Raw genomic sequence first — 27569 nt, 5'->3', positions numbered from 1 at the left:
GTCCTAAATGACTTGCCAAAACTATAGATTGGTAATATGAAATTTGTGGGGTGGATAAAATATTGTTTTAATGACTTAAGTGTATGTAAATGTCTGACTTCAACTGTACACTACCGGTCAAACGTTTTGAAACACTTGACTGAAATGTTTCTCATGATCTTAAAAATCTTTTGATCTTAAGGTGTATGCTTTAATGTTTGAAATTTGTATTGTAGACAAAAATATAATTGTGACACCATATTCATTTATTTTATTATAAAACTAATATTTAATGATTATTATATTAATTTTTTATTTTTTTTAAATGGATTACTTGTACCAAATAATAAAGAAAAGCAGCCAAAAAGCCCAACATAGATGGGAACTCCTTCAATACTGTTTAAAAAGCATCCCAGGGTGAATCCTCAAGAAGTTGGTTGAGAAAATGTCAAGAGTTCATGTCTGCAAATTCTAGACAAAGAGTGACTGCTTTGATTTATTTTGGATTTTGTTTAGTCACAAAATAATTCCCATAGTTCCATTTATGTTACTCCATAGTTTTAATGACTTTACTATTATTCTAAAATGTGAAAAAAATGTTACTGGTAGTGTATAAGTGTGTGTGTGTGTGTGTGTGTGTGTGTGTGTGTGTGTGTGTGTGTATGTATGTGTGTAGTATATATATATATATATATATATATATATATATATATTACAGTAGTTAGGATGTGACCTACGTGTACACAGCCCTATAATATATATTAAAATAGAATCTTTTTAATATAAAGAACTACTACGTGAGTTGTACACACAAAAGAAGGGTAGTGCCAATGACTCTCACATGTGTCATTGTTCATTCACTTGGGCTATAAAATAAAAAGCCTTTAACTGTATGTCCTTAGCTCACCAGTGCAGAGATGCTGTACTGTCCTTCAGCACAACTGTTCTGCGGCACGACTGTGCACTAATCAGCTGATGGTTGTTTTGTTATCGGTGCAGAACATCTGGTCCAAGTCAGGCCTGGTCTTAATCTTGCTCCCCGTAACGGCTTCTAAGAACACACTGGGGCTTGGTTATCTCCTGTTGAAGAACAGAGGCATTTGGAGGACATTTGTCTTGCCAGCAGTAGCCCAGTGAGAGGCACGGGAAGGGCCACAGATAAGGAACTGTTGATAAAGGCGTGTTCACATTTATGCATTTGTATGAATAGGAGAGAGAAAGGGCGACGTCACTTGCTGATGGCCCACATACCAAATGCAGAATTTGCTTCACTGATGTCACTTGGATTGTATGTTTTCTATAGAGTAAATAGCAAGTTGGAGGGCAAATGGTTTAGTATAATGCCAGTGGGATAATGTGAGGCTTAGCATCACATGTTGAAAAGTTGTAGGGATAGTCAAAGGATGGGGTGGAATTTGAAGCCATTGGTTTATGTACGGTCACACAGTGGACAAATTGCTTAACCTTGTATGGGGACACCACTGTCATTCTAGAACAGGTCCTTCAGTTGCCAAAGGAGCGACTGAGTGGGCGAGTAGGCTGATTCAAGATAGAGACAGTGTGTATGTTTGTGAGTTATGTCCTATGGGGTCTGGTTAACGCTGGTGTCTCAGATAAAGTTTTCTGTTAAAAAAGATAAAAATCCTCCTACTGATAAACTTGAGACCTGCCCTGGATCTGCAGAGAAATGTAAGCTATGTCTTTTATGGTTTTATCATTAACCTCTCTGTCAATACTAGATTTGAGTTGAGTAGCCAGTGCACACAAAACAAGTTTTAATGTGTTAGCCAACATGAAATAAAAATGTACCACTTTTTACTTGATAATTGTTAGTGCTCTGATTGTGCATGAATCATCAATGCATGTCATTCCATAAAACTTTCTTTTTTCAGCTGATGTCACCTAAGCCACATGGTCAGTTAGTTAACACTAGTCATTAGTTATGATGCACGATTATGACAAATCATTATTGCCCTTTATATTGTAATCGCGATTGCTAATGACTATATATATTTTTTTGGTATACACCTAAATCGAGCAACCCAACAATATTCAAACTCTCCTTTTCTGCACTCACAAATGCTCTCATAATATATATATATATATATATATGTGTATCTATATATATATATCTCTGTTTAAACAACACAATATATTACTTTAGACCCTGTCTGTACCTTTGTTATAATGGTCAGGGATCAGTTTGATTTTGTCGCGTTGCTACTTTTGTGGGTTGTTTACCTAGGATAAATAAAACGGGGCAACATTTAACGAGTTAAAAATGATTAAAATTGCTCAACTTTGTTTTTACAGGTTTTTTTCCAAGTATCAGGTTATAGAATTTTCATGTGCCATCGCAAACCGAGATTAAATATACTGTATAACAAGTATCAGGATGTCAAACTATTAAAAATTTGCTCAAGGATTGGTTGTCATTACTGATAGGACTGTAGACTCACTGTGTCTCTGATTGGCTATTGTTTCATTGCTCAACGCACATCTGGGATTAGTTAGAAACTCAACCGATGCAAACATGTTCTAAATAGAAACCATTAACAAAACAGGAGTAGACTTCAATTTAATTCTGTAATCATCGGTTTTCACGATTACATAATCATGAGAGCCATAATCACGATATATTTTTCGATATATTTTGCAGCTCTAGTCATTAGTCAATTGTAAGTAATGCAGTCTTTCTAAAATCTTTCCAATAGTTAAATGCAGTCACTTAATGCTGATTAACATCGATATATTTTTGACAGAAATGCAGCTCTGTGCGGCAAGACTCCCGGTGGTAGCTTGTGTGTTAACATCAACACGGAATGGTGCAAGAACACTTTTGTTAGTCTCTAGCTACTGCTCATCGCTGGTGGAGCTTGTGACTGTTAGATGCAGACCTTTTTATTTACCACAGGAATTCATCTCTGTCATTTTAACCAGATTTTACATTCCCCCCAGCGCTAATGTTAAGGAAGCACTCGGTGAATTGTATGAGACTATTACCGAACTGCAGAACACTTACCCTGACGGACTGTTTATTGTAGCATCTCAGGACTGTTTTGAGTGTACTGACTGGCACATGTTCAGGGAGGCTGCAACATATGGTGACTTTACCAACTTGGAGGAATGCACAGCATTAGCAAGTGCATTGATGTCACTTTCTCCAAGACCATCACCACACGCTCCAACCAGAAGCCGTGGATGACCACGGAGGTGCAAGCGATGCTGAGGATCTGAGACTCCGGCTTCAGAGCAGGCGACAAGACGGCCCTAAGGACAGCAAGGGCCAAACTGTCTCGGGCCATTAGAGAGGCAAAGCGTGCGCACACCCAGAGTATCCACAGTCACTTCCAGGACAGCGGCGGTGCATGTGGCAGGGCATCCAGGCCATCACCAACTACAGGACAACATCAGTTGTCTGTGACAAAGATGCCTCCCTTCCAGATGCGCTGAATGACTTCTACGCTCGGTTTGAGGTACAGAATGACGTGGTTGCGAGGAAGACCACCCCTCCTCCCAACGACCAGGTGCTCTGACTTACCACAGCTGATGTGAGAAACTCTATGTAGAGTCAACCCACAGATGGCTGCTGAACAAGACAACATTCCTGGCAGAGTGCTCAGAGGATGTGCAGACCAGCTGGCAGATGTTATTACCGACATCTTCAACATCTCTCTGAGCAGCGCCGTCGTTCCAATGGTCTTCAAGGCCACCACCATCGTCCCCATGCCAAAAGTCGTCAGTGTCCTGCCTCAACGAATACCGTCCCGTCACACTCGCACCCATCATCATGAAGTGCTTCGAGAGGCTCGTCATGAGGCACATTAAGACCCACCTTCCCCCCTCACTAGACCCACTGCAGTTTGTGTATCGTCCCAACCATTCAACAGATGACGCCATCGCCACCACCCTCCATCTGGCCCTCACCCACCAAGATAAAAAGGACTCATATGTTCAAAAGCTGTTCATAGACTTCAGCTCAACACCCACTCCCTCTGCAACTGGATCCTGGACTTCCTGACTGGGAGACCTCAGTCAGTCCGGATCGGGAACAGAATCTCCATCACCACCACACTGAGCACTGGGGCCCCCCAGGGCTGTGTGCTCAGTCCACGGCTGTTCACTCTGCTGACTCATGACTGTGCAGCAATGCACAGCTCGAACCACATCATCAAGTTTGCCAATGATACGACCGTGGTGGGTCTCATCAGCAAGAATGACGAGTCGGCATACAGAGGAGGTGCAGCAGCTAACGGACTGGTGTAGAGCCAACAAACCTGTTTCTGAATGTGGACAAAACAAAAGAGATGGTTGTTGACTTTAGGAAAGCTCAGTGACCACTCTCTGCTGAACATCGGCTCCTCTGTGGAGATCGTCAAGAGCACCAAATTCCTTGTTCACTTGCCGGAGAACCTCACCTGGTCCCTCAACACCAGATCTATTACCAAGAAAGCCCAGCAGCATCTCTACTTTCTTTGAAGGCTGAGGAAAGCACATCTCCCACCCCCCATCCTCACTACATTCTATAGAGGGACTATTGAGAGCATCCTGAGCAGCTGCATCACTCCCTGGTTTGGGACTTGCACCGTTTCAGACCGCAAAGTCCTGCAGCGGATAGTGAAGACAGCTGAGAATATCATAGGGGTCTCTTCCCTCCATCAAAGATATTTACCCACAATGCTGCATCCACAAAGGAACCAGCATTGTGGATGACCTCACTCACCCCTCACACAAACTCTTCAACCTCCTGCCATCTGGCAAGTGGTACTGAAGCATTCGGCCCTCACGGCCAGACTGTGTAACTGCTTCTTCCCCCAAACCATCAGACTCCTCAATACTCAGAGACTGGACTGACACACACACACACACACCTGTACACCATCCAACTTTTGCACATATCCAGAGTTGCACTTTAATTCATTGTCACTTTATACCTGGCTGTTACCTCAATAACTGCTATGTCCATAGAACACTACTTTATAATATGTTATGTTTACATTTGGCATTTTTAGAAAGTATCAACTTTTTGCACTACTCCGACTACAAATGTGTACTGGTCGGCATTGCACTGTCTCTTACTGTGCCTATTGTACTGTTCCTTTAATTATTGTACTGTCCCATACTTTTTTGCACACGTTTGCACATGCACTTCATGTAGAAATGTTATTTAGTCTGTGTAGTCATATGTGGTTCTGTGTTTGTTCTATGTTGTTTTATGTAGCACCATGGTCCTGGAGGAACGTCGATTCGTTTTGCTGTGTACTGCACTAACTGTATATGGTTGAACTACAATAAAAAACACTTTGACTTTGAAGAAGTGTTAACAATTTCCTCATAAGTAGGTGTCACAGCGACGTTTCAGGAGGGAGTTGTCCTCCACAGTCCACTGCAAACATGTGCTCAGATCTGACTCCTACTTTTGCATCCGATTCTCAATGGATAATATGTCCTGCCCTACTTTTTTTTTTTTTTTTTTTCCTCGTTGAATATCGTGTTTAACATGGAAAATGCCACATTACAGAAATGTATTGTGAATGCCGTTTCATGTTGATTTGAGGCTTTTCTGACATTGGACATAGGTGTGAAACAGGAAATAAATTGGTCTGTTTAACATTTAGGTGTGTAACGATCCATAGATCTGGATTGATGCATCGATCAAAAAGCCAATGATGCGATGTCGTCGATGCAACTCCATAAACATCAAAGTGTATATTTTTAAGATGAACATTTATTTTGACATTAATCCCAGTCTAGTCTGTACGCATTTACGCATTCTGGTGATCGGATGGCACAGAGCGGATCACATGCGTGATTAAATTGTGCTTCCCTCGATATCGTGGCCTATGCGACACATTTGTATTTTACAGGATAATTTTTTCATTTTTGAGTGCCTTAGCGCAATTCAACAATGTGAAATTACTAAAGAGCCACAATATTCTGAACAGCACTGATTAGGGAACGAGAAAACACTTGCCCTGCACCAACACCAACTACAAGACTTTTCACATCTATACCCTTACTAATAATTATCACAACAAACTGTAACAGAATTTTTCAATACAAATGTGAAAGTTGAAGCCAAAAAAATAATAATCTGGATCGCACATACTCTCCTGTCATGGGTGTTTTGCATTGCAAGACTTGCTTGACTGTTGTAAAGAAGACAAATGGTCACTAGTGTTTACCAATGAGCTGTGAGCTGTCATCAATCTATTGATGATCACATGTATGTGACTTCATTTTTTATATTTATTTTTCTGTACTGGATTTGCAATTTCAGAGGGTGCAATAAAATATTCAAATTATATTTTGGTTGCATTTGTGAGTTATTTTTTTATTGATTGTGTAAAATAGGCACATAATATCGTAATTTCAATCACAGTCCCCTGAATCAAATTGAAACCATATTGTGGCAGACTTTGAGGTATCAGCAAAAATCAGATCGCTGATGATACTTGCGATTTACACCCTTATTAACATTCTGTCCATGTGCTGACTTTGAGTTCAGGTGTCCTCAGTGTTGGATCTGTTTGCATAATGGATGTTGTTTGTGAGTGATATGCGCTAGCTGAGGGTAATTATTTCCCTATGAAACATTCTCTCATGCACCTGTCGACTCTCCCTCTCTACCCTACATGCAGGAATGGCAAATCTGGGCTGAAACAAACAGTTGCTGCTTGATAATCAGTTGTTCTGAAGTAGGGTTTAGGGATAAGCCACATGTGAAAAATGGGTGACTCAATGTGTTTGATTGGCCATTGACATTGCTTCTGTGGCACAGATCTTCAGCACAATGACCCAAGATGCTTTATCACTTCTCTTCATATTGTAGCTAGAAGTATTGAAATAACTGGTGTTCAGGTGGGTCATTCTTTGCCTATTAAGTGTTCTAAGATTCTGGGAACATAAATGTGTCTAGTTGTGGAACAGTGCTAAATCCTTATGTTATGCTGGATTGTTGTTTTTACGTGGAGTTGTATTTCTGTTTGGCTTTTTGGGCTGGTTGTTTTCGTTTATTCAGATTTTATCTATTTGCTTTACAAACATAATGGGGTTTTTGTCACACACAAAAATCGCTATCGAACAACCTGACTTTTTTTTCACATCCCGTCATCATTTTGTGCTCGCCTTTTCTCTTTTAAGCCTTTATTTTTTTTCAACCGCAGTAAATGCTCGGACCATAACATCAGAATATGTATGGATTGAGAGACTGAAGACCAGCAGCCTGCAAGTTATCAGGGCATCATCATGCAAGCCTATTTACACATGCTTCCTGCAGGGTTAGCATGCTCACATAGACATGCACGTGCAGATTTCACAAAGCAGTTCCAGCGGTGCCTCTGGATAATTTTCTGACTGCATACACAGGACCAGCGGATACTAAAACCTGGAAAAACCCTGATCCCAAAATACTAAATCTTCCCTCTACCTGAGTTGATGTGTTAATAGCAGCTGCTCTCTTTGCGAGAAAAATCCTTGGCCAAAGAGCCTCCTACCTTAATAATAAATGATACTTCACTCTGACACTACTTGAGGTTTGTTCTTACATTAATTATTTGCTAAGTAAAAAAGCAAGAAGGCAGAGAGATTGAAGATTTCAGGCAGAGGAGCAGGCAAGCGAAGCCTGCAAGCATGGATTTGCAGATTCCACTGAATTTGTAATCTATATTGATCTGCACCTGAGTAAAATTCTCTGCAGTTTGGTGTTCACTGGCTCAAGGTTTCTGTCTAAGGATAAGCCTCAGTGCCAGAGAGCCAGCTCATGCTTTGTATGGATTCTATCCTGGGGATTTTCGTCATGGTGTGAATGGGTAATGCTTCTCTCGTCTGATCCGCAGAGCCTTTAGACCAATTGTCAAGGCAGGAGTACAAAAGTATGTCAGTAGCTTGAAGGATTGGAAACACTTGCTGATCAAGTGATAAAGATGAACTGCAAAAGATGAAAGTTCACTATTTCCTATATAGTAAAAATACATCAGTATTTTAAAAAACGTTTCCGCATGACTGTTCTGGCTGAACTAATTTTGCAAGCCCTTTGGAAGAGTAAAGAGGAACCTCAGTCAAAGCCTTAATCACATGACCAGGGCCACCACCACAGGCACCATAAGCTCCTTTGAGATCAGAGCTGGGATGTTTAAACTAACATTTTGGTGTTGACTAGTCTAAAAAGAAACCAAGCTTCAGAAAACAGTCTAAATTGTTGACCCATTTAAAATACTTAATCTATGCCCAATCCGACACTAAATTCCACTGAAAAGGGGGATTTATCTGCGATGTGCTCGCCTTGCATTATGATCATTGTACATAAAATATAGAACATGTCACGCATTCACCTTTAACGAATACAGGTTTATTAATTGAAAACAATTGAATGAATAGTGCAGGACAAATAGAGCAACCTTATAGCCTGTTCTAAATGGAATTCAAGAAAACTTTACATATTAAAAAAGTGTATTGTATTCTAAACATTAAGTACACACCGAATAAAGATAGTTTAAACCATTAAGCATTCGGCACCTCTTTGAAAATGGCCTAATTAATCAGCAGATTAAAAAAAAATTATTTCCTTGCTTAAAACAGTCATTTTTTTGGCTATTTAAAAGACTACATTTTTTGATGAGCAAAATTATCACATTGTCATGATCCAGTGAAAGACTGGTCTTGACTCACCTGAGGCGGCTATCCTGCGCTTGAAAAAGCCAGCTCGGTGGGAAAATAAGCAAGCATGCACAGATTTAAAGACACTTTGGGTGACAGGGGTGGATGATTTGGGGGTCGAGGGTGAACATGAGGGTGGTGGTTAACTCGTAACACTACAACATCTGAAATGTTACAACAAACTCACCTAAATCTCACGGTGGAGCTAGTTTTCTCAATTCCTGTATAGGTCAGATGGAACCTGGGTCAGAAATCAACTTTCTGTGGGGTAATTAGGGAAATTTATTTCCTGGGGCATTTTTTGCCTTTACAAAGGGAATTTTATTCCAAACTTATGACTCTGTCATCCTTTTGTTAAATGCTAATTATTAATAATAATTTAAACCACTCAAATTTAAAATGGCATTTTTCTATAATTACAGAATTGCATGATCTCTAGATTGCATAATTTGTATGGTTACTGAAACTAAAACAATTTCTCATTCACTAATTTCCAAATATTTTGGCTATTAAATTAACAAAGCCTTCAAAAACAATGCACAGACACAGCGGAGATGACAGCATTTTTTTCCTGATTTGGAATGAGGAGCTTATAAAATAAACAAAAAAAAACCAACTGTTAGCAAAAATAAACATTTAACAATGAACATTAGTCAAAGATATGATGCATACACTAAAAGTTGTTAATGTTCTGTAAAATTATTATTGTATAATTAATAATATTTTTGTTAATATCATTATTAGCTACATTGTAGAATTTGGTAATTTTACCATAAATGCATGTCACCGAACTGATGCGAAGCCTGGGAAGCGGAGTGCCCCATCAGTGTGCTTTTATGGCACGAGCATCCGCCACTGACTGAACATTATTTGTTTTGTGCTGTCCGTTGTGCAGATGTTGCAGTGAAAATTCAAATGAAGATTGCCATGTATGTATTTGGAACTGTATCAGATTTTAGAGCACCAGTTATTTTCCAGCCCTGGATTGATCTATAGAGATGTAACGGGTGTTTGAGTGCCTCTTGTCACCATGCAGCTGGTACATTACACAAAGCATTTAGCATACAGAGATGCAGTATAATGCCATTTGCAAGTCAAATTAACAGGTTTATAAAGGTTTAAACATCTGTAATATCTTAAATCAGTAACTATGCGACAAAGCACGCTTACACTAAAATCAACAAGAGGTCAACACGCTGCTGACGGCTGCATGTGAGAGAAAAAGAGAGCAGATTATCTTGCGCAGCTTCTGGAATTACAGTTTGATAAAAATTATAGGTTTGATCTGTATTAAACGTTTACTAATTCGTAGCTGCACTTTTTAAAATGAAAAAGTGAGTAGGAATTTCTCACATTATGAACGTGGACCTTGCGGGAATTTATAATAATTGTGTGCAATACCTCCAATCCCATGCCAAATTTCAGGCCCTGCATTCTGTATTTAAAATATAAAAGTTGGCTTGGTTCCCCTCCTTTTATGATTTAATTTTATATATATAGATACTCACACTGACATGGTGCATTATCCTGCTGGAAGTAGCCATCAGAGGATGGGTACATGGTGGCCATAAAGGGATGGACATGGTCAGAAACAATGCTCAGGTAGGCCGTGGCATTTAAACGATGCCCAATTGGCACTAAGGGGCCTAAAGTGTGCCAAGAAAACATCCCCCACACCATTACACCACCACCACCAGCCTGCACAGTGGTAACAAGGCATGATGGATCCATGTTCTCATTCTGTTTACGCCAAATTCTGACTCTACCATCTGAATGTCTCAACAGAAATCGAGACTCATCAGACCAGGCAACATTTTTCCAGTCTTCAACTGTCCAATTTTGGTGAGCTCTTGCAAATTGTAGCCTCTTTTTCCTATTTGTAGTGGAGATGAGTGGTACCCGGTGGGGTCTTCTGCTGTTGTAGCCCATCCGCCTCAAGGTTGTGCGTGTTGTGGCTTCACAAATGCTTTGCTGCATACCTCGGTTGTAACGAGTGGTTATTTCAGGCAAAGTTGCTCTTCTATCAGCTTGAATCAGTCGGCCCATTCTCCTCTGACCTCTAGCATCAACAAGGCATTTTCAGCCCACAGGACTGCTGCATACTGGATGTTTTTCCTTTTCACACCATTCTTTGTAAACACTACAAATGGTTGTGCGTGAATATCCCAGTAACTGAGCAGATTGTGAAATACTCAGACCGGCCCGTCTGGCACCAACAACCATGCCACGCTCAAAATTGCTTAAATCACCTTTCTTTCCCATTCTGACATTCAGTTTGGAGTTCAGGAGATTGTCTTGACCAGGACCACACCCCTAAATGCATTGAAGCAACTGCCATGTGATTGGTTGATTAGATAATTGCATTAATGAGAAATTGAACAGGTATTCCTAATAATCCTTTAGGTGAGTGTATATATAAACATTACTCTAACGTTATCATTCTGCTAAATTAATGCAATATAATCTGCGTCAATGGCTTATTTGATTTTTATAAAAAAATTCCCTCTCTTATCATAAACTGCAAGACAGGCCAACTAAAAGGTCATTACCGGCCAACTTTGGCCTGCTGGCCCTGATTTGGGCATTTCTGCTCTAAAGTGTATGTGGCCTCTTTACCTTTTTTATACATCTGCTGGTCAGGTGAACCACCACACTTGATCTGCCAAGTTGTTGCAAAGCTGTAGGATTGCAGCTTTTAGTAGAGCTGTTGGAAAAAATAGTTTCAGCTATGTATCGCAAATCATACTCGAACGATTCTGAATCGATTCTCAAAAGAATCAGAATTGTTTCTGAGTTCAGTTTAAATCACAGCAGAGCAGTGGTGCGTGCCAAAGACAGATGTGGAAACAAAGATGCGAGTCAAGTGCATACACTAAAGTCAAGTGCACAAACACGTCTTCAAACACGTTTCATTGGCTTTTGTCATTGCCGGTCACTTATTTGTCAGGACAGTGCGCACACCTGATGAAGGTTTTATCTTGTACTCGCAGAGCAAACGGATGGAACAGTACATACGGGATGCTTGATAATTTCTGAAGCAACAACTGCGCTATATAAAGCACTTTACAATCACCTGTGCAGGTGAGGAGAGGAGAAGCTGACAGCTGCACTCTCACAGAAGCAGAAATATCTATCATCCTAGACCAGCAACTTCCATTTGTGCTTAATAAAAATGAATAGCATGGCATATATTAATTTTAAATAATAATTCAATACTATTAAATGATTTACAATGCTTAAACAAAAATAATAATATAATCAGTTGAAGTAATAGTAGTAAGTGTGTTTTGTTGGATAACCAATATTTGTTTTTGTGCTTTTTAAGAGATTTGTTTTTTTTTAATAAGGTTTTAAAGAAAGAACTGAAACTGAGATACTCAAACTATAGAACCATTTAATGTTGTGGATGTTCCATGTTTTGTTCACAGCTCATATTGTATGTAAAAGGCCAGTTTATGTAATGTGACTCGTTCTGATTTTTAAAACGGCTGTTAAATAAAAAGCTGAAAGGGAAAAAAAAGTTACAAAAAAATTAAGAAACTGAAAACAAAGATATTGATGGACAAGATGCATCGAGAATCGTTTTATAATCGAATCGTTACCCTTTGAACCGTAATCGAAATGTGAGGCCAGTGAAGATTCACACCTCTAATTTTTAGCCACCTTCCTTCAGATGCATTTTAAGAACCTTCTGTGATACAGTGACTTTTGAATACTTTTGCCACAGGCAGAGAACAGCCCATGCCAGGACTATTTTATTCCACTGTGCCCAGCACATTTTGCCTGACTGCAGGTCCTGTCACTAATTCTTTATTTTTGTCCTCCCTGAGGTGAAAAAAGTCTATGGCTCCATCCCAGTACCTAAAAACAGTTTCCTGCTGACTGTTTCCTATTGTGCACCAATGTACAAAATGAGATCAAGGTTACAGAGCTCCAACTGCCTTCTAGTTTAGACACAAAGTTGTGTCTCACAAGTTTGTAGTGTCATCTAAAGCATTTAGCATTGACAAGTAAAATATTTGGAAAACACATTGCGTTATAGTTTTTCCATTAATTGCTTGACATACCAGGCCATTGTGTGTTTTTCTTCATTGTCAGGAGTGATTTGAGAAGGCAGTCGAGGAGTCAAAAGGTTTGAAGTCCATTCGAAAATTGAGAGCATTCGAGAAGAGCCTCTTTCACTGTCTTTTTTCACCATCTTGGCTGCTTCATGCATGAATGAGTTTGGAATGAGTCATCTTAGCGTGAATCTCCTGCATTCCTAAACTCACCTGGGACCATGCATGGTCCCATCGTGTCCGTTAGAACAGGACTCGGAACACTACGTGCCACTATGCTCTTTTCCTCAGCCCACAGCTGTTAGAGCCGGTGGGACAGGGCTGGACGGAGGAGGGAAGCAGCAATAGACAGGCTTGGCAGCTCAAAGACAGCTAGGAGTCTGGTCTTTCACACACTTCTAGTTTGCTTAAATTTTGCAGGATAAGAGCTGCAGGATTGTTGTTAATTTTGTAAAGCCGGCGTCACACTAGCTGACTCAAATGACTATTTTAGCCGAGGGTGTCACACTTATCAACTTTTTTTCCACTCTCTTCAGTCAGAGGTATCATGCACTTGCTGAATCTGAATGGTGGAGGGGTGACCGATATAGTGACTCTCTTTGATTCTTATGTCACGTAGAGCTCGCTGAAATAACATGATGACTGCCTGAAAATAAACAATTGCAATATAGTGATTTGGGATGCAATTAATGGAGTTACTTGCAATTTGTGTATTTATCCACTCGGAGCTTACCATAGAAAGCGTGTGTATGTAGGTTTCAGTGAGAAATTACGTTCAATAATTACAGAATTTTGTGCCTCTGCTTTATGATTTCATTAGTTATTTTAGTGTGGAAAAACGCTTGACAGAATTACTATCAGCGTTTGTGATGATATGCAACTTAGTGCGACGATAACGTTCAGATCAGCTTGACATAGTGAGTTCTTCATTAAAAGAAACTCATTGGTCACTTGACGAGACCACAAGTGTCTACCTCGGCGACTGAACAATCTTTTCTGTCATGTTTGATGAACAATCACTTTAGCAAGTTTTCCTGTGTGTAAAGGGGTTTATGTCCTCCCTATGGCAGATGCTAATGCATGCTCCGTCTCACTCCTACTGGCCGGTGATTATGTAAATGATGGTTATGCCTAAAAATTGGCTTGAGATACCAAATTCTGTATACAAATACAAAGTCAAGGGCCACTGCCGTCGATGTAATGACAATTTTTTTGTGCTGCTGCTATTATTATTACTATTGTTGTTTTTCTTATTTGGAGTTATGCATAAATATTCAAATGTATTAGTTATTTTTATCAGTATTAGTAGCCTGTTTTATTTATGTAAAAAAAATTGTATACAGATGCACAAAACTACACAATTTTGCCTGCTGAAAAAAAAAATTAACAGGCCTTTACCATGGGCCAAACATTTGTGGGCTGCCAATTGAGGAACCCTGACCTACACTATCTACCTACACTCGATATGAAAGCAAGCTTACATGCTAATGCTACTGTCCCCAGTCCAGACTGCTTTATGTAAACTAAGTACACTATGTTAGTGTTGTACATTTCAAGATTCAATTCATTTTCATTCAGCATTTACAAGAGTTGAAAATATTTCTTATATTATACTTACAATTGGGAGAAACAGCCAGGTAAACCTTAGCTTGCAGTTGCCCTTGGAGAGAGAAGGTAGCATAATGATAGTAGGCAGGGATTATGTAACTTTGATCTGTGAACGCAGATGTGATTGCTGGATTGCATTTAGATTACTCTGGCTATGTTTACATGCACTAATGTTCGTCAATCCAAATAAATTAAACCTGATTGCAGATTCCGAATGTGCTGTTTATATGTCCCCTAAACTTTGCAATTCGATACAAATATTAGTTTACATGTATTCCGAACAAAACCTTTGCACATTCGAAAAGCATGTTGCATTCTGAAGAAGTGGAAAAAGGCTGAGAAAATGGCACAAAATAAAGTCTGTAATTGCCGTTTTTTTTTTTCGTCGTTGTTGGGATATCTAAAAAATATGACAGAAAAGCTTTCCTCTTTCGTAACTCACTCTACTCCGCAAATGAATAATTAGCAGCATAGTCTAATACCCTGTCTGACTTAACCATATTAGCCTCATGCCCATTCCTCTAATATAATTGCAGGCATCGCTGGATACAAATACGATGTAAAGAGAGGTTGATGAGAGTTGTCCTTGTACTTAAGAGTTTACAGATGTGGAATGAAAACCAAATAATCAAGACTTTAAGCAACAACTAAAGATGGGATGCTACGCAAAAACCACTAAGCTATAATGACGGTGGAATGGGCATTTAATCATTCAAGAAAAAAACAGCAAGGAAATAGATGCTTGCTGTTTTAAATGACTGTCAGAAGCAGCGTTTTATTCATGTACGATATTAATAGCATACATCTAAAACAGTGGTTCTCAGCCTTTTTTGAACAAACGCCCCCCTGACCTCTTCATGATCCTCTTAATGCCCCCCCCCCCATAAAAAAAAAAAAAAAAACACTTCAGAAATACTATTACAGCCAAACAATTGCAACACTGATACCTGAAGCCTGAGTTTTTGGTAAAAAAAAAAAACTGAAACAGAAGTTTCTTATTGTATTTAAACTACATGTAAAAGCCTCAAGTTGAGTAATAGTGTGTTTGGAAAAAAAATGCAAAAACACATGGATTGTTTGAAAGGTATTGCAAATGTATTTAGAAATTCAAACAAATTCAGGCTCACACACAATTTTTTTTTAAGATGAACCAATCACGTGAACAATAACGTACCTAACGTAACCTAAATGGCCAATGAAAAAGCAGCGGTCGTTCGCGCACTCAATTAGGCAATATATACTAGGCTTCAAATTTGAATAGCCTACAAACGGTCATTTGATTTCAAATGACGAACAGCTCGGCCACCTGAACTGAACCGAAGAAAAAACGACGTCAAAAACAGCCACTTTTTTTTAAATTAATTGCGGTCATTAGTGTGAGCCCTGAGCACTAATTATGCGCCGAATTATGTATTCAGCGTTATGTACAGAAAAAGCCAGTGAAAGCGCCTCTATTTTGCGCTGAAAATTCTCCACCTCTTAAAAGCATGTGTAACTTAGGAAGCGGCTCTCCTGGCATATCCTCCTGGTGAAGTGGCAGCAGTAATCCGAGCAAGACGAAGACATAGGCTAAGGAGAAGAGCTGAAAAGATTTTTGCGCAGGCCGCCTGTTGAGTACCTCTGAGTAACGCCCCCATTTGTGCCTGAGCCCCCTCTCTGCTGCCTCGTTCACACCGCCCCCCCAACACTGTCCAAACGCCCCCTAAGGGGCGGTACCGCCCCCGTTGAGAAACGCTGATCTAAAACGTAGATATTCTTATTAATATACTATCAATATTTCGCGGGTATTTATTTAAAGTCTATAATTAACCGTGTGTAATTTAACAAATATTTTAAAGGGTTCACCCAAAAATGAAATTCATCTCATGAAGCCTTTCCAGATGTGTATGAATTTTGTTCTTCAGCAGAAGTGAAGATTTTTTACAAGCACTTTTCAGCTCTTTTTGTCCATACAGTGGAAGTAAACAGGTGACATCAGTCTGCTGGCTATTTGATGGTCCAAAAGTCATATTTATGCAGCGTAAAAGTAACCCACAAGACTCCAGTCGATCAATTAATGTCTTGTGAAGCAAATCGATAGGTTTGTGTAAGAAACAAATCAATAATTAAATAGTTTTTAATTTTAAATCATTGCTTCCGGTTGCTGTTTATAATTAACTTGCTTGAAGTTCGTTCCTCTGTTGTACACAAAGCGCTCTATTTTGAATTCTTGTGTGAACGCGCCATTGTGCTCATGTCACTGCGTCGACTGCTGGCAGGAAGCAATTTTTTAAAGTTAATAAAGTTTTAATTATTGATTTATTTTTTACACAAACCTATCGATTTGCTTCAGAAGTCATTAACTGATGGACTGGAGTAATGTGGATTACTTTTATGCTGCCTTTTATATACTTTTTGCACTGTCACATAGCCGTTAGACTGATGGAACCTGTGTACGCTATAACGTAGCTGCTGCTTAAAGACCATATTAATAATGACACAATGTTCTTTTTTGCTTTGTGATGTCATGAAATAATATGCTGTATGTGCCCTCCGACATACATACATGAAGGCTAATGCACTAATATTTAGTGCACTCAGACATACATAAATAAAGGCCTGAGCTATGTCGGATTAAAAACTGATTATTTGGTTGCATGTAAACGTGACTACTGATATCTTTTCACAATGCGTTTCCGACTACCTTGGGATCAGGACAAGCAGATTAGAACACATTCCAATCACAAACACATTTATACTTGTCTTTTCAATGCCTTGATTTGATTTATTTTTTTGTATATATCATACTAAATTGTTTCAAAAATTCGAGCTAAATGTAACCTAAAACAAAGGCAATCTGAGTAAACACAAAATACAGTTCTTAGATGATGATGTTATTTATTGAAGCAAAAAAGTTATCCAATACCAACTGGGCATGTGTGAAATAGTATTTGCCCCCTAAGTAACTAAATCCCCAAATCTATGAAACTGCATTCATAATAGGGTTCAGCTGGACTAGAAACACCCAGGCCAGAATACTGCCAACCTTGTTCAATTAAATTAACACTTAATTAGAATTTCTTCAGCAGCATGAAGTTGGCTAAAATGTCTCACCCAGTATGCCAAGGTTGAAAGAAATTGTAGAAATAATGAGAAAAAAGGTGATTGATATACATCAGTCTGGGAAGCTATTTCAAAGGCTCTGGCACTCCAAAGAACCACAGTGAGAGCCATTTTCTCCAAATGGAGAGAACTTGGTACAGTAGTGAAGCTTCCCAGAAGTGGCCGACCATCCAAATTTCCTCCAAGAGCACAGTGATGACTCATCCAGGAAGTCACAAAAAAGCCAAGGACAACATCCAAGGAACTGCAGGCCTCTCTCGCATCAATAAAAGACACTCCATGACTCCACTATAAGAAAGACACTGGCCAAAACTGGTATCCATGAAAGCGCGGCAAGGCAAAAACAACTGCTAACCCAGAAAAACATTAAGGCTTGTCTGAATTTTGCCAAAACACACTTTGATAATCCTCAAACCTTTTGGGAGAATGATCTGTTTACTGATGAAAGTGGAACTTTTTGGAAGGCTGGGGTCCCATTACATCTGGTGTAAATCAAATGCAGAATTCCTTAAAAAGATTATCCAAGATGGTGCGGGGATGCTTTGCTGCTTCAGGGCCAGGGCGACTTGCATGAATTCTGCTCTCTACCAGAAAATCCTAAAGGAGAACATACGGTCATCAGTCCGTGAGTTAAAGCTCAAGCGCAACTGGATTATGCAGCTAGACAATCATCCAAAGGATAGAAATCCACATCTGAATGGCACAAAACATGCTAAATTAAAGTTTTGGAGTGGTCTAGTCAAATTTATTACTTGAACCTGATTGAGATGCTGGACTTTATGCTGGATTGAGATGCTGGCAGGACTATAAACGGGCAGTTCATGCTCAAACACTTCAATGTGGCTGAACTAAAACAGTTCTGCAAAGAAGAGTGGGCCAAAATTCCACACCAAAATTTTTTTCAATATAAAAAAAACATACACTGGCAGCCAGAAGTTTGGAATAATGTAAAGATTTTGCTGTTTCTGAAATTAGTAATTTAATTCACCAAAGTAGCATTCAACTGATCACAAAAGGTATAGTCAGGACATTACTAATGTAAAAAACAGCACCATCACTATTTGAAAAAAAGTAATTTTTGATCAAATCTAGACAGGCCCCATTTCCAGCAGCCATCACTCCAACACCTTATCCTTGAGTAATCATGCTAAATTGGTACTAGAAAATCCCTTGCCATTTATATCAATCTGTTAATTGAATCTTAACATTGTCTTTGTGTTTGTTTTTGAGTTGCCACAGTATGCAATAGACTGGCATGTCTTCAGATCAATATTGGGTTACAAATGACAAAAAAGAAACCGCTTTCTTGAAACTCATCAGTCAATCATTGTTTTGTGGAATGAAGTTTATACAATGCTTGAAATTGCCAAAAAACTGAAGATATCATACAAATGTGTACACTACAGTCTGCTTAGTAATGCCATAGCTAGAGCTAGAGCAATTCCTTGGCAACCACACACAACATCCTTGCATTGTGGTTTTGCACAGGCAAGCACCATTCACATTTTCTTGAGAAAATGTAAAAATCTAGTTTATACATTAAAAGCCTGGTCTCAGGTCTTTAATTACATTTCTCTTTGTACCTGCAGCGTTTCATTCAGTATCTGGCCTCAAGAAACACCCTCTTCAATCTCAACAATTTCCATGATAAAGGTGCATTGCAAGGTTTGTAGGGAACTTGAGCACATATTAAGTCTCCAAAGCTTTAAAGAAATAAATACCTTGATGACCCCTCCCCACCACCATCTTTCTCCCTCAGGTCATGACATGTCCACATTCATCAGGCGGTACAGCAGATATCTGAATGAGAAAGCCCTTTCCTATAGACTGGTGGCTGTTGACTTCACCAAGATGAAGCGTGGGTGGGTAACCTCAGTTCTGCCTCTGTAATATCTTCTGCCTAGAGTAAAGTTTCAGTGTTCAAATGCATGTGTCCGGCTGAGACTAATCTAATCAGGCTAGCTCATTACTCTGATAATTAAGTACAAGTAAAATAAGTAGCTTATTTTTTTTAGACACTAATTAAGATTGTGAGTAAGTGGTAAGACTCATTGTCTGTTTTTCTGTTTGTTTTGCAGTATTGATGGAGTCATGCGCACCATGAACACCGAGAAGCTGATCAAAACTCTGCCTATCATTCAAAACCAGCTGGATGCACTGCTGGACTTCCAGGTACTGATTTTGTTTTTGATGGAGAACCTACACGCACCCTTTAAAAGAACAACATTGATGTCGATTCAGTCTGTCTTTCGGTATGATGTATTTCTCTCTTGTGGATGTTTGGGTGTGTGTCTGTAGGCCAATCCTAACGAGCTGACTAATGGTGTGATCAACGCTGCCTTCATGCTGCTCTTCAAAGACTCCATCCGTCTGTTTGCTGCCTATAATGAGGGCGTTATCAACCTGCTGGGTAAGAGTAATCCACCCCCTCTCACTCTGGTGTGTGCCTACTCACACTCTGATTATATTTTACTTCAACTGTACAGTTCTTTGATTTAGGTCTTGTTGTCCATTGTACATAGATATTACTAATCCATCATTTAGAAGATGCTTTTATCCAAAGCGACTTACAGCGTGATTATTACAGAAACTATACCTACTTAGATACATGACGGAGGCACATGATGTTCCACAAAAATATTTTTCTTATGAATGTTATTTAATAGGGGCCTGGATAGCTCGGCGAGTATTGACGCTGACTACCACACCTGGAGTTATGATTTTGAATCCAGGGTGTGCTGAGTGACTTCAGCCAGGTCTCCTAAGCAACCAAATTGGCCCGGTTGCTAGGGAGGGTGGAGTCACATGGTGCAACCTCCTCGTGGTCGCAATTTGTAGCTCTCGCTCACAACGGGGCACGTGATAAGTTGTGCGTGAATCGTGGAGAGTAGCATGAGCCTCCACATGCTGGGATTCTCTGCGGTGTCATGCACAATGAGCCACGTGATAAGATGCACTGATTGACTGTCTCTGAAGCGGAGGCAACTGAGACTTGACCTCTGCCACCCGGATTGAGTTGAGTAACCGTGTCATCATGAGGACCTACTAAGTAGTGGGAATTGGGCATTCCAAATTGGGGAGAAAAGGGGATTAAAAAAAAATTGTATTTAATATCTTATGCTTCAATGCTATTAGTGTCTTCTAGTAATGTCAATAGGATATACACATTTTAGATTCCCAAACATTCCTTTTGCAAATAGAATAAAGTAAAAAAGGAGTCCTGCAACAGATGGTATGGCTCCTACAGAGCCTGTATCTCAACATAATTGAGTCTGTCTGGGATTACATGAAGAGACAGCCTAAATACATAGAACTGTGTCAAGTTCTCCAAGATGCTTGAAACAACCTTTCTGCAAACAATCTTTAAAAACTGCAAGTGTACCTAGGAGAATTGGTGATGTTTTAAAGGCAATGGGTGGTCACTCCAAATATTGATTTAGTTTATTTACTGCACTTTGTATGAAGTAAAGCCATCTATGCACACTTATGACACGCTGTTCGTACGGAGGCGTGCAGCCTCGTGGAACACGCGCATGTAAAAGATTCTCGCTCTTTCTTTGTTTTTTTTTTATATATATATTTTTTTTTTTTGCAAGAACAGTAGGCTATTATATTTTGAGTGCTACAAATGACCTCCAACATCTCAGCTCAGGAGGTGCTTTGAGTTCAGTTCACTTTATTTCAACAGAGCAGTTGCATGTTTAGACTGATACTTGCCTGATGGTAAATGGAAAGATGGTTACTAATATATATATATATATATATATATATATATATATATATATATATATATATATATATATATATATATATATATATATATATATATATATATGTATATATGTATGTATGTTTTTATATGTTTTTCACTTTTTAAAAACATATACATTACATAAATTAATGTAATTTTCAATGCAAAATCACTAAAGCAAGAATATTCACCGATCCCTCAGCCTGGGGGTTGCCGATGTAATTGGATATTGTGATTGTGTGTGTGTATGTGTATATATATATGGTGATGTGAATTAAAACAGTCAAAGTTATGTATTTTTATACATTTTTTCATCATAGAATTTTTATTGCATCTTTACATTTTATACCCATCATATACAACCCTACCCAACCCCAACAGAACAATCCCCAATCAGAACAACAGGACTTGCATACATGTATACATACATACACGCGTATATACATACATTAAATTTATAATAAAATAAATAATAATAAATAATAAGCAAAAAGAAAAAAGGATATATATATATATATATATATATAAAAAATGTAATAAATTGTTGCCATTTTCAAAGAAAGATTCCCCCTATCTCTAATATTGTACTTAACTTTTTCAAGTTAAAAAAAAAAAAAGAGCCAAATCTTTGAGCCAAACTGAAATCAAAGGGGGTTGTGGGGAAGTCCAAGATAACAGTATTCTGCACCTAGCGAGAAGAGATGCAAAAGCTACGACGTCAGCCTGTCTACGGCATAAATTCTGAGACAGAGATGAAACGCCAAAGACTGCAATCAAAGGGCTGGCAACTAACGTGACCCCTAGGACATCCAAAACTATTGTAAAGAAAGAATTCCAAAAGTTTTGCAATTTGAGACAAAGTACAAACATATGGCTAAGGTTACATGGTGAAAGTTTACATTTATCACACACATCTGAAACATTGGGATACATTTTAGAAAGTTTTGTCTTCGAGAGATGAGCTCTGTAAATCGTTTTTAAATTGTATAAAGCTAAGTCTAGCACACAAAGTGGTGGTACGTACATTGTCTAATGCTGTACTCCAATAGTCATCCTCAAACTTTAAGTCAAGTTCCTCTTCCCAAGCCCTGATAGCTTTAATCCTGTGAGAATTACCCTTTGACAAGATAACTGCATATATCTTTGAGATAATCCCACCCATATGAGGATTCAGTTTAAATGCCTCTTCCCATGTAGACTTTGAAGAAAGAGAGGGAAACTCGGCGAACAAAGAGGAGGCACAGTGCTTAATTTGAAAATAACGAAATAGGTGAGAGGGAAGCAGATTAAATGATGAGGATAATTCTGCTAACACATTATTAATGAAAATATCTTCAAAGCATTTCAGACCTTTCTTTTCCAAGAAAGAGAATACGGAATCTGAAAAGGGAGGAGGAAAAAGATGATTATTACGTATAAGAGCCATGGTTGATGCCGAGGTAAATTTAAAATGATGCAGAAATTGGAAGAATATTTTGAGAGAAGAGCATACTATTGGGTTATTCGTGTAATGTGAAAGGGACAAGGTGAGAGAAGAGAACACCATAGCTTCTAAGTGGCACAATGGCAAAGAGGAGGCCTGTACCCAAAACACCAATTTCTGAATATGACAATCGACGAACAATGGATGATTGTTGGTGCCAGACAGGCAAGTTTGAGTATTCTGTAAGTGCTAATCTCCTGTGATTTTCACACACAACAGTCTCCAGAAATTACTCAGAATTGTGCTAAAAACACAAATCCAGTGATTGGCAGTTCTGTGGACAGAAATGCCTTGTTGATGAGGTCAACTGAAAATGGCCATTTGTGGCTTTGTGATGGCCATTCCAATACCTTGACTTTGTTCTTAAGCCATTTTGCCACAACTTTGGAGGCACAACCATTGTCCATTTGGAAGACCCATTTGTGACGAGCTTTAACTTCCTGGCTGATGTCTTGATTTGTTAATTAGGCAAGTTAGGTTAATTTGGCAACTCATGGGATAACAGTGGTTGGTTCCGTAGCCAATCAAACAGATCATTTCTTAAGGGGGATAATAATATTGACCTTAGCAGTTTGTTTTATTTTTTTTAAATAATTATTTTATTCCTGGCAAATTGAAATAAATAAGGCTTTCTCCTGAAGAAATAATGTAATAAGAAATACTGTGTTAAAATCCCCTTGCTCTGTTAAACATAATTTGGGAAATATTTGAAAAACAATGGTCCTCCCACATGTCACCAAAACTGTGCCGACCAGCTGATGCATGAACTCTGCATGGCACCAAGACATTAGTATCAGATCCTTCAAGTCCTGTAAATTGTGAGGTGGAGCCGCTGTGGATTGGACTTGTTGGTCCAGCACATCCCACATATGCTTAATCGGATTGAGATCTGGGGAATTTGGAGGACAGGTCAACACCTTGAACTCTTTATCATATTCCTCAAACCATTCCTGAACATTTCAGCATGACCGTGCGCATTATCCTGCTGAAACATGCCACCGCTATCAGGGAATTCCATTGCCATGAAGGGGTGCACTTGGCCTGCAATGATGTTTAGGTTGATGGCACGTGTCAAATTTATGTCCACATGAATGGCTGAACCCAGGGTTTTCCAGCAGAACATTACCTCCACCGGCTTGTCGTCTTCCCACAGTGCATCTTGGTGCCATCACTTCCCCAGGTAGCAACAGTGCAAATGTACGCGGCCATCCACATGATGTTAAAGAGAATGAGGCTTATTGGACCAGGTGAACTTCTTCTGCTCCAAGGTTCAGTTTCCGATGCTTGCGTGCCCATTTTGGATGATTTCGGCGGTGAACAGAGGTTATCATGGGCACACTGACCGGTCTATGGCTACACAGCCAGGGTGCGATGCAAGAATGTTGACACATTACTCCCGTAACCATCATTAAAAGTTGACCTTCAGGCAGTTCGGACCAAACGGAGTTGTCTTTGTTGCACTCACACATCGATGTGCCTTGAGCGCCCAACACCCTGTTGCCGGTTTTTGGTTTGTCCCGCCTCGGACCACTGTTGGTAAGTTCTCACCCATGCTGACTGGGAGCACCCCACAAGCCTTGCCGTTTCAGAGATGATCTGGCCATAGTTAAAGTCACTCATCCCATTTCTCCTGCATCCAACACGTTGACTATGAGAACTGATTGTTTGTTTAACATCTAATCTACCCAGACCTTGATGTATGGTCTTGCTAGGAAATGATAAATGTTATTCGCTTCACCTGTGAGTGGCCAATGTTTTGGCTCATCAGTGTACACACACACACACACACACACACACACACTCAGTGACCACTTTATGAAATACACCTGCACACCAACTTATTACGATTTATCTATATAACTTATTACGATACGATTATCTTATCAGCCATTCGTGTGGCAGCAGTGCATAAAATTATGCAGATACGGGTCAGGAGCTTCAGGTAATGTTCACATCAACTATCAGAATGGGAAAAAATGTGGTTTCAGTGATTAAGACCAGGGCATGATCTTTGGTGCCAGATGGGCAGGTTTAGTTATTTCTGTAACTGCTGATCTCCTGGGATTTTCATGCAAAACAGTCTCTAGAATTTACTCATATTGGTGCCGAAAACAAAAAACATCCATTGAGGGGCAGTTCTGCGGTCAGAAAAGCTTGTTGATGAGAGAGGTCAATTAAGAATGGCCAGACTGGTTCTACCTGACAGAAAGGCTATGGCAACTCAGAAATCCTCTGTACAATTGTAGTGAGTAGAATAGCATCTCAAAATACACAACATGCCAAACCTTGAGGCAGATGGGCTACAACATCAGAAGACCACGTCGGGTGCCTCTTCTGTCAGCCAAGAACAGAATGCTGAGGCTGCAGTGGGTACAGTCGCACCAAAACTGGACTGTTAAAGACTGGAAAAACATAGCCTGGTCTGATGAATCTCTGTAGGTAGAGACAAAGAAAGCTTCAGCAGAAACAAAGTTGTGATTACCAGTTCAGACCTTTAACCACTAGACTAAACCACCTCTGTCTGGTGCCTGTCCCACAGATCCATTAGCCCAGTGGTTCTTGGAAGCTTTTTTGATTCTGAGGCCCCCCATTGTCCAAGACCGTATTTGAAGCCTGATAAGCTATTAGTTTCACAATTAGATTTGTGATTGCAGTAATTTCAGGATCTGCCTGTCATCATGATTTTAACTCATTTCTGCATTTAATTGATTTTATTGTATTTTAACATAGGTAATTTTAAATTATTTGGTCATCTATGATCAGTTTTATTGTTCAAATATAATGAATGCGATTTATGCCATGACTAGGGGAGGGAGTACAGCACAGTGCAGTTCACTCAGCAGTCATTTGTTTTATCCATTTGACCCTTGTTCTCATTCTTTCATTGAAGCATCAGAAGTGTGACAGACTCTGAAGCTCCTGCTGTTCTCACTCACTGACCGGAGATCCATTAACGTGATGTCCAGCTTGTAGCTTTCAGCAGAACTGCGAGTTTAATTTCTCTCCAGCCCTCACTGCCTTTTACCCTGAGCTATTTTAGCTCCAATTATTCAGCGGTTAAGTCAGTTTGTGTCATTTTCCAGAAGAGCACCCATTAGATTATTTGTAAATAAAAAATTTCTTTAACATGCCTTTTAGGTTTTAGGACTGAAAATGCATTAGAGTGCATGCTGTCTTTGATAAAGTCGTAACAACAGCAGTTCATATGCCCCTGCCTCTGTCAGACAGCGAGATGGGTTTTGACAGCCCTCTGATGGGTAATTGCTGTCTATCTGTTAGTCGATCCGCTAATCGTTCTTCTTTCTTTCTGTATTCTGTCTTTTTATGCCCCCTTTTAGAGAAATATTTTGATATGAAGAAAAACCAGTGTAAAGATGCTTTGGACATCTACAAGAAGTTTCTATACAGGATGACTAAGCTGTCAGAGTTCCTCAAAGTGGCTGAGGTACCAAAGAGACACACACACACAAATACACAATGGATGGTGTTTTGCCCAGACAAGTCTGACGTTAGGCTGTTCAAGGGTCCATTCTGTTCAAAAATGTCCCATTTTACCTTCACCCTACTTGATTGAGGACATTATGCCAGATTGGGCTCTAGCACCAGGGCGGTGTTTGTGGTAAAGTGGGGTATGAGTTTTTACCGCACGAGGTCGTCGTTTGTTATTGTCCTTTCCCACTATTTTTATTGTGGCCATTAACGGCTGCTTGTCCTACTGTGGATTCACACTGCTTGAAACATTTAAAGTTTAGTGTCCCATCCCATCTTGCTCTCCTCCCTGACCCTGCTTAAACTAAGATGAAGATTTTTGTAAGTGCTAATAGGAGTTTCACTCCCCCCTACTTTATTTATTTCTGATGATGAATTCCCCTGCTGCCTCCTTTCTCTATCCAGTACTGAGAAATCCCCTCTCCACCCACTCACCCAGCCATTCGACTGTCTGGTTTCATTTACCAGTCACTCTATAATGGCTCCAAAGTGGCGCTCACTCCTCCATGTCACACTCAAACACTCTAATCTAACCGACTGGCACTTCCTCCGATACATCAAGTATTTCAGTGTTGTGATTTGAAAATTAGGTCTCGAAGAAGAATGTCCATAAAAGTGTGAGGTTCTTGTCTAATTTGCTTTTTTACCTTGACTGGGTCTCATTTAAAAGTCAAATTTGTTTTCTGTTAAATGTTTAAAGCCCAAAAATTACAATTTAATCATTTTATTCACCCTCATGTTGTTCCAAACTTGTGCGAAACCCTTTTGTATAACACAAAAGAAGAAATCTAATTTTCATCTCTGTTCAGTTTTTTTTAGTACTTTATGCATTTTCTTTTCTTATTATTTTACTTTCTTATTTTAATTTTTTTTTTACATTTTAATCTACATTTTATTTTAGTATATATTTATTTTTATTTTAAACACATTTTATTTAGAATCTGCATCTTATTCTATACTATAACATCTGTAAAGCACTTTGTAAACTGTTTTTAAAGTTGCTATATAAATAGTGTTAACACTACATTACGGTTCCATATGTTAACATTAATGCATTAGGTATCATGAACAATTAACTATTTTTAAGTATTTATTAATCTTTGTTAATACGAGTTAATGAAAATAAAATGGTTCATTGTTTGTTCGTGTTAGTACATAGTGCATTAACTAATGTTAACAAATACAACTTTTTGATTTAAAAATTTGCATGTTAAAGCTAGCATTAGCCAAGATTAAGAAATGAATTAAAAGCATTGTTTATTTTTAGTTCATGTTAACTAATGTTGCTAACTAATGTTAAAGGAATAGTTCACCCAAATAATAAGAATTTGCACCGTTTGCTAACACTCATGCCATCACAGATGTGTATGACTTTCTTTCTTCTGCTAAACACAAATTATGATTTTTAGAAGAATGTCTCAGCTCTGTTGGTCCTTTCAAT

The 27569-nt window shown here is 39.1% G+C and overlaps 1 protein-coding gene across 3 annotated transcripts in view; it reads left to right on the top strand.

The window, feature by feature from the left end:
• LOC127637610 (phosphatidylinositol-binding clathrin assembly protein-like) overlaps positions 1–27569 on the top strand; it is a 90503-nt gene that overhangs the window by 23174 nt on the left and 39760 nt on the right. For all 3 annotated transcript variants that reach the window (XM_052118962.1, XM_052118876.1, XM_052118794.1), the window contains exons 3-7: positions 18995–19070; positions 19165–19267; positions 19484–19577; positions 19704–19815; positions 25978–26084. In XM_052118962.1, the coding sequence (XP_051974922.1) occupies positions 18995–19070; positions 19165–19267; positions 19484–19577; positions 19704–19815; positions 25978–26084 (492 nt within the window). The remainder of the gene's footprint in view (positions 1–18994; positions 19071–19164; positions 19268–19483; positions 19578–19703; positions 19816–25977; positions 26085–27569) is intronic.

This window comes from Xyrauchen texanus, chromosome 1 (assembly GCF_025860055.1).
Source record: "Xyrauchen texanus isolate HMW12.3.18 chromosome 1, RBS_HiC_50CHRs, whole genome shotgun sequence".
In the NCBI taxonomy this organism is placed as follows: Eukaryota; Metazoa; Chordata; class Actinopteri; order Cypriniformes; family Catostomidae; genus Xyrauchen; species Xyrauchen texanus.
The sequence above is the reverse complement of the archived record's forward strand: the minus strand, read 5'-3'. Positions and strand labels throughout refer to the sequence as shown.